The 7,852-nt window shown below is 36.8% G+C and overlaps 1 protein-coding gene across 2 annotated transcripts in view; it reads right to left on the reverse strand.

Annotated features, from left to right (window-relative positions):
• Window positions 1-7,852, reverse strand: part of SPAG9 (sperm associated antigen 9) — a 114,390-nt gene that overhangs the window by 7,326 nt on the left and 99,212 nt on the right. Inside the window, exons 26-29 of one of the 2 annotated variants that reach the window (XM_006924837.3) lie at window positions 5,494-5,648; window positions 4,199-4,237; window positions 3,107-3,283; window positions 203-352 (exon numbers count right to left, since the gene is read on the reverse strand). In XM_006924837.3, the coding sequence (XP_006924899.1) occupies window positions 203-352; window positions 3,107-3,283; window positions 4,199-4,237; window positions 5,494-5,648 (521 nt within the window). The remainder of the gene's footprint in view (window positions 1-202; window positions 353-3,106; window positions 3,284-4,198; window positions 4,238-5,493; window positions 5,649-7,852) is intronic. The other variant, XM_006924838.3, reaches the window with a different exon arrangement.

Genomic DNA, 7,852 nt, shown 5'->3' on the forward strand with positions numbered 1-7,852 from the left:
AGGAAGGAAGGAAGGAAGGAAGGAAGGAAGGAAGGAAGGAAGGAAGGAAGGAAGGAAGGAAATATATAAGTGCTTTTCCAAGAAAAGAATTCAAAGAGAACATCCTAGAAAGCACTTATCAGAGTGGTTTCTTGTTTATTGTGGGTGAACATCCAAGTCACAAAACACAGTGGAAATTGCATTCCCAGAACCACTAGCTTACCCATCCGGAAGTCAATGTAGCCCTCTCCTCCACTGATGACAAGCATAGACTTCAAGGGTGTCTGGCTGCCAGGTTCCTGTGCAGATGGCCCTGCTTTGTCACCCATTAGATCTGTGCCACTACTGCCACTTTGTGGGCTGATGACTTGACCTATTTATAAAGGATCAGAAATAAATATTACTTTTCACAGACTGGGTGGGAAGACTCACTTTTTCTGAATATTTTTGGAAAACTGAACAAAAAGGTAAGTATAATCTAATACAACCAAAATACTGGGGATGATAGAAGTCTCTGCATGATTGGAAAACATTTATAAAAGTCATAGGAGCCCAATTTGAAAATCTAAGTGAAGCCATTTTGTATGAAAGTAGACACAGGTCGAAAACCCAGTATGAAATCTATTTATGGTCAGGCTAGTCTTAGCTGCCTGCTTCAGACTTTTACAATCTACGTCCTTTGATCTGAGGGACAGTGAAAAGGTCTCTCCCCTGAGAGGGCATATGTGGATTTGTGTAAAAGACTGAGAAAAGTCTTTACCTTAAGCCTATGAGCTTGGATATTCCTAATTAATATTTATGTTTATTTCAAATCCATGGTTTTCCTCTCACATTTAAGAAAAGTACATCTTAATTTTATTTAGATTATGCAAATAAAATCATTGGTAAATGTGTCATTTGCTATAACGTTTAAGTTCTAAGGTAGAATCCTTGAGCTTGAAATAGTAGAGCAAAATCTTCAAATATTATTCACACTATAAGCTCTATTGACATCCCTCTGAGAAAGCTCTGACTGTGGGGTATTGTTTTTTCTTGTCACAATCTGTTGTCCTATGGTCAAACTACACAGAACACACCTCCAGGAGACAGCAGGACACAATCCTATGATGCAACACATCTTAAAAAATTAATTTATGTTGAAAGTGAACAGGACAGTTTGATTTAGTCCCACAGTATCTCATTCATGCATTACTCAAATTAAATTGTGGTAGAAATCAGTCTCGCCAGAGGGAACTGTTAGTTCTGCCACAGAAGCAAGAGCACAGTGGTATGATAATAAGGCCAACCTGAATGGTTTAATCCTTAGGGCCAACTGGTCAACAAATAATAATGTTGCCAATTTTACTTCCAGATTTATACCCAACAGAAGTCTTCCCCATGTACACAAAGAGGTCTGCTGCAACAGTTTTTAATAGTGCAGGAAAAGGGGAAAAAAATGAGAAATCCATCGGTAGGAGAATGAATAAAATGTAGCACATTTAAGTCAGATGTTAGAATACCACAGTTAAATGGAACTTGATTTTTATGTATAAACTCGATAAATCTCAAAAAATGAGAAGTTGCAGAATATATATATATAACAAAACATTTAAGTTAGATTCAAAAACACAGAAAGTATATATATTGTTTATAGATATATTCAAATGTAGTGAAAGTATAAAAATATGGGCAGGAGGTTAGAAATGGAGGTTAGAAATGGACAGGAAAAGGGAAGGGAATGGGATTGGAGGGATATAAAGAAGACTCAAAGGTGACCTATGACATTTCATTTCTTATTTTTAAAACAAAAAACCCACTATTACCAGCAATTCCATTTCTAGAAATTTATCCTAAGAAAATAACTATACAAAAATACAAGATATATGTTTCAGGAAGCTCATTACCATGAAGCTCATTACCATGTTGCTAAGAATACTGAATAACTAGGGTACCATGGGCCAGCCCTGATCATCTAATCTTTGAAACATTCTTGGGAAAATAAGTCTGATGGTCAATTTTATTCGTCAACTTGGCTAGGATATGGTGCCCAAATATTTGGTCAAACTCCAATCTAGATATTGCTGTGAAGGTATTTTTTAGATATGAGTAAAGCATATTACTCTCCATAATGTGGGTGGGTCTCTTCCAATCAGTTGAAGGTCTTAAGAGAAAAACAAAGCTTCCCCCAAAGAAGAGAAAATTCTGCCTCCAGACTGATTTTGGACTTGAGTTGCCATATCAACTCTTTCCTGGGTCTCCAGCATACCAGCCTGTCTCACAGATTTCAAACTTGCCAGCCCTCATAATCACATGAGCCAATTTCCTCCCCGGCCCCAAAGCCCAGTTGGTTTTGTTTCTCTGAAGAACCCGAACTAGTACACTGGGACACTACTATGTTCAATGTCACCCAGTTAGTTGGGTGGCAAAATCATATCTGAACTTTGTCTAACTCCAAAACTTGCCTCTTATGGGAGAAAAAATTTCAAAACAAGGGTCCTGCTTACAAATGGTAACATCACTTTAATACTTTTAATATTCAGAACATTTTTCATCTAGATAGCACTTTACAGTTCTCCAAGCACTTTCTTTAATTTTCACAACAAATGAGGCCGGCAGACAGTAGATATTAATCACATCCACTTAAGGAAAGGAGGAATGAGTCTTAGAAGGTATGTGACTTGCTCAAGGCAAGTGGTGAGCCAGAAGGCCCAGACTCCCAGACTCCTAGTCTACTGATCTTTGCCACAACACTGATAAAGGTATCAGAGCACATTCTCCATCTCTTCCTGCACACAGCCCTGATGATAGGGGCTTCTTCCTGGTGATCTCTTTTATTAGGTCAAGACCGTGTTTAGTATTCTGTAGTGACAAAATAATACCATCGCTTTTCAAAAGTAAGCAGGTCTCTTAATTAAAAATCAAGAAATTTTGGGGGTAGGGTGGCGGAGGAAAGAGAAGCATTTCTAAAAAACTTCATTCAAATATCCCTGCAGCGAATATTTATTCATATCTTCATTATAGAACATTTCGTAATATTATATTGGAATGATTTGTAATTCCACTACTTATAATCAGAGTTAAGTAGAGGAACTGAAGGACAGAAGAGAGAAAATTATATACAGCTTCTCAACAGAATAATCTAACTCACCTGGGACTGCCACAAAGAATTTCACAGCATCCCGATGCCCATGGAAGCAAAGCTGTGCATGTGCCATTGAACAATAGGGTATAAATGTCCCTGGAGTCACTTTATCGCTGTTTTCATCACCATATACGCGGATCACACTACCAGGACGATTTCCCGGTGCTCCTGAGGTTTTATTTGCTGCAACAGAAAAACCAAATACCAAATATTTTCCCCTAGAAACAGTAATGATGCAAGAGGTTACTGGTTAATCCTTATGATATTATCTAAAAGCTACAGCCAGTTGAGATAAAACAAAGGCAGCAATGCCAATTCAAGACAAAGCTGGAAAAAAGAGATATACAGCATGCTAGTTATTTTTAAGTACCTCAGTAAATGGAGTAGGGGATTTTGCCAGTCTAGCAATAACTATGCTTACCTTTTAAACACATCTATTAATTTTTTAAAAATCATTTTAGTTAACAAAAGAAAACAGATTTGATTCTTAGGTATGTCTGTTTTGTTTTTTAATCCCCATTTTAGAACACTAACCAGTTACATATTTAAAGTAAATGGGCATATTTTCAAATAAAATTTTCATAATTTATCTTGTTTTTTTCTCCCCTATGGTAAGAATATCTCCCTTGAGGGGGTGGTAAAAACTGTGCTTAAAAGGATCCAGCACTCCAATAAAGTAGCTTTTATTTATGCCAGACTGGTGGTCTGCTGGATTATTTTAGAATGACCAGACTCACAAAACATCCCCATTCCATGGGCTAGTAAGTGAATGAAAGAAACATGACTGGTAATAAGAGTAAACGATGTAGATTAATGACAGTTTTAAGAGATGTTTTGTGTTTTTATTGCAAGGAAAAAAGTCTGAAAGAAAGTTCAGCTGCAACAAAAGATGATCAATAGACTAAGCTGCTGAGCAATAGTTTGGTGGCCATGTAACAGACATCAAATAAAAAACAACAACAAAACACCTGCTGCAATGCAGTGACTGCAAGTGGATGACATTTAGGAACATTCAAGAGGGTATCTAGAGACGTGAGAACAGCCTCATAGTGGCTATGAGAAGCCAGGAGGAAGAGTTGGTTCAGGATCTGCACTTACCCCTGAGCCCCAGTAAACGTCCCTGGTGGAGGATTACGGCTAAAGTGAGAGAGGAGGAAAGGGGACATGGAGAGGTGCACGACAGGGAGGAGAAGAATTACTATGAGCCACCACTCTCGGCGTCTTCTATCTGGCAACTCAGAGTCCAAAGCACCTAACGAAATCCAACTTGGTATAATACCAAGTAACCCTCAAAGTTCTTACCAAAGCCTCTATCAAATATCTTTGCTCAAAAAATACAATTTGATTTACTGTGATTTTATTTTTCTTAATATAAAGCAATTTCAGTACTTTATAAGCTAATAAGAACTTAATGGGGAGCATTTCCTAAATGCTAATATTTCCCCTTTTTCTTTAAGAAATCCCATTCAATTAACCAGGCTAAAATGGAACTCTCTTTTATAAAGAACTGAAATGAACTCCAGGGATCCTAGAATCTCTTAGGCTGTAAGTGGTCTAAACATGTAGATTTGTAAGTAATTGCAGGAAAGACAGTTGGGATTAAGAATTTAGGTTCTTTAGAGACTCTAGATAAACCACCTTCCAGTCCTCCTCCCTTTCTCCTGAAAAAAGGTAGGGCGATTCCAAGGTGTTTATTAACTTATTTTATGGACTTAGGGCACTTATTTTCGAACCATTTCCTGCCCATGAATTTTGCAACACAAAAACACTTATTTAATGAATGATGAATGTAATGGAACATAAGAAACATAAAATGTCTATTTTGTTTACAAAAAAAAATAATGGAGCATAATAAAAAAAACCATACAATGTACATTTTGTTCACATTCTTTTCAAATACCGGATAGATGACATGTCTCCAGCACAAGGAAGGGCATGTTGTCCTCCTGAGAAACTCCTCCCACAACTTTTTCTAAACCTCGAATAAGCCAAATGGAATTAATTATCCTAAACTAACTGCCAGGAAGATTGGAAAAAAAAAAAAAAAAAACAGGATGAATGTTAGGTAGTATTTCTGGATACTGGTATAATAAAGCAGGAAAAAAATGAATATTTTTTCATTTTGTTAAAAGATGAAATACAATTGTGATTGCTGAATTGAATAAAAGAGTTTCTCAGAATGAAAAACTTTTAAATTATAAATATTGGTTCCTGATACACAGAAACTGTTATTTGTTACAGTTCATAAGTTTTATAGAGTGAAAGAATGATAGTTAGATCTTTGCCACCAAAGCTGCCAATACCAAACACTTCCTTCTGCCTGAATTCTGGAAATGACTGTTCTCTGCAACACTCCTATATGCACTATGACAATCAGGTGAAAATATACTTACTTTCTGTCAGTGGGATGGAAATAATGACACCATTTCCTGTCCCCACCCACAGACGATTACAAGACACCATAAGAGCTGTGATCCTCACAAAAGAGAAGCCCAGTTTTCCAGTACCTGTAACAGCAGGGGGAAAACATTTTATTGAGACACTAGAGTAGATAATGTTTTAGGTACCAGATCCCTAGAGTAAGCTGAATATTACAAAGATGAAATGTGTCCAGAGCTAGCTGGATGTTTCCTAAATGTATGCATCAAAGCAAACTTTCATTGGCTTTATCGCCTATTTGGCAATTCATGGTTAAAGGGAAAGAAAATTCTAAATGTGGCTGGCATTACAATATCATTCAGAAGGAAGATACTATGAATCAGGAAGGAAAATACTATGAATCAGGAAATAATCAGGATTTAGTTAGGGAGCGGCAAAACCAAACCAAACCAAAACACAAAACAAAATACAATACCCTCAACAAAAACAGCATTTACTAAGTTGGGAAATCACATGTCCTTTAATTGTTCAAGCTAAAAAAGTTTTAGTTTGCCTTAAATTTTTTAGCATAGATAAAAATAATCTTTGCTAACAAAACCTATCCTCTTTCCTTGTTCACATATTTAGGTTGGAGAGCAGTTCAGAAATTTTAGAAAACCGTAGATATATAACTTAGGGAGAGTAGATGCACTTCTTCAAGAAAATTTTTATAACATCTTCTTTTCTGGGATTTGAGAGGCAAAATTATTAAATAGATAATATATTTAAGACAAACAGCTTTTAGTCACTCATAAGTTCAACCTGTAAAAGGTTGAGAGTATAATCACAGAATCACAGCATTAGTAGGAAGCTTAACTCTATTCAGTCTAAGCCAGAGATCTTTCACCTACGGTCAAAATTTACCCCTGGGGTTAATCAGGTACACATGCCTGATTTCAGGGAGGGTACATAGCTATCACATCAGGTTTCCTGAGGGCAAAGATCCTAAAAAGGTCAAAAATCACTGATGCAGTTCAATCTCTCTTCATAAAGGAATCGTTTATGACATCTAATATTCATACAGCTCTGCATTAGGAGCTAAAGATACAGCAGGGAACAAACAAGCCAGAAATGGTCACTCCCCTTCATGGGGCTTACTGGAAGAAAGAGACAGTAAACAAGAATCATGTAATACCAGTGCAACCACAATAATGATAAGCCCATGAAGAAAAAGTATAAGAGGACCTAAATCAAATTGGGAGACAGGAAAAGGTCTCTTCTGAATGTGACATGTAAGCTATGGTCTGAAAGACAAGTAAAAAGGACCAAGAACTTCTCAAGCAGAGGACAGTACAGGACAAATCCCACTGTCTGTCTTTAAATTAATATGAGAGCCCTGAAATGGGAAGGAACTTGTTGAGTTTGGGTCAGCGTGGGTAGAAAAGAATGAGTGAGGAAAGTGGTCCAGGCCATTCATTCGTTCATTCATTCATTTTATTTGTACATTCATGTTTATAGCAGCATCATTCCCAATTGCCTAAACATGGAAACAACCCAAGTGTCCATCAATGGACAAATGAACAAACAAAATGTGGTGTATACATACAATGGAATATTAGCCTCAAAAAGGTAGGAAATTCTGAAACATAACATAGATGAACCCTGAGGACATCATACGAAGTGAAACAAGCTAGTCACAAAAGAACAAATTCTAAGTGATTCCACTTATATAAGGTACCCACAGTAGTCGAAATGATAGAGAGAGAAAGCAGAATGGCAGCTGCAAGTGCCAGTGGCAGTGGCAGTTGCCAGTGGAAAGAAGGAGTGGGGAATTGTTTAATGGGTACATTTTCAGTTTTGCAAAGTGAAAAGATGGATGGTGGTGTTGTTTGCACAAGAATGTGAATGTACTTAATGCCATTAAAGTGTAAACTTAAAAATTATTTTGATGGTAAGTTTTATGTTATATGTATTTTACCACAATTAAAACCATTTTTAAGTACATAGTCACACTGTCACCAAAAGAAATCTACTTCAGTGGGTTTTAGATATTCACAGTCATACAACCATTGCCACAATCAATTTTAGAGCATTTTCATCAGCCCAAAAAGAAAACTTGTACCCATTAGCAGTTATTCCTCATTGCCCTTCCCCCAGCCCTTGGCAACCACTAACGTACTTTCTGTCTCTACAAATTTGCTTAATCTGGACATTTCATATAAATGAAATCATATAACATGTAGCCTTTTGTGCCAAGCTCCTTCAACTTAGCACAGTATTTTCAAGATTTATCCATATTTGCAGCACATATCAGGACTTCATTCTTTCTTATGGCTGAATAATATTCCACTGTACAGATACAGCACACCTGGTCCAGGCTATTTTGATCCTTCT

The sequence above is a fragment of the Pteropus alecto genome, unplaced genomic scaffold (genome assembly GCF_000325575.1).
Source record: "Pteropus alecto unplaced genomic scaffold, ASM32557v1 scaffold98, whole genome shotgun sequence".
NCBI lineage: Eukaryota > Metazoa > Chordata > Mammalia > Chiroptera > Pteropodidae > Pteropus > Pteropus alecto.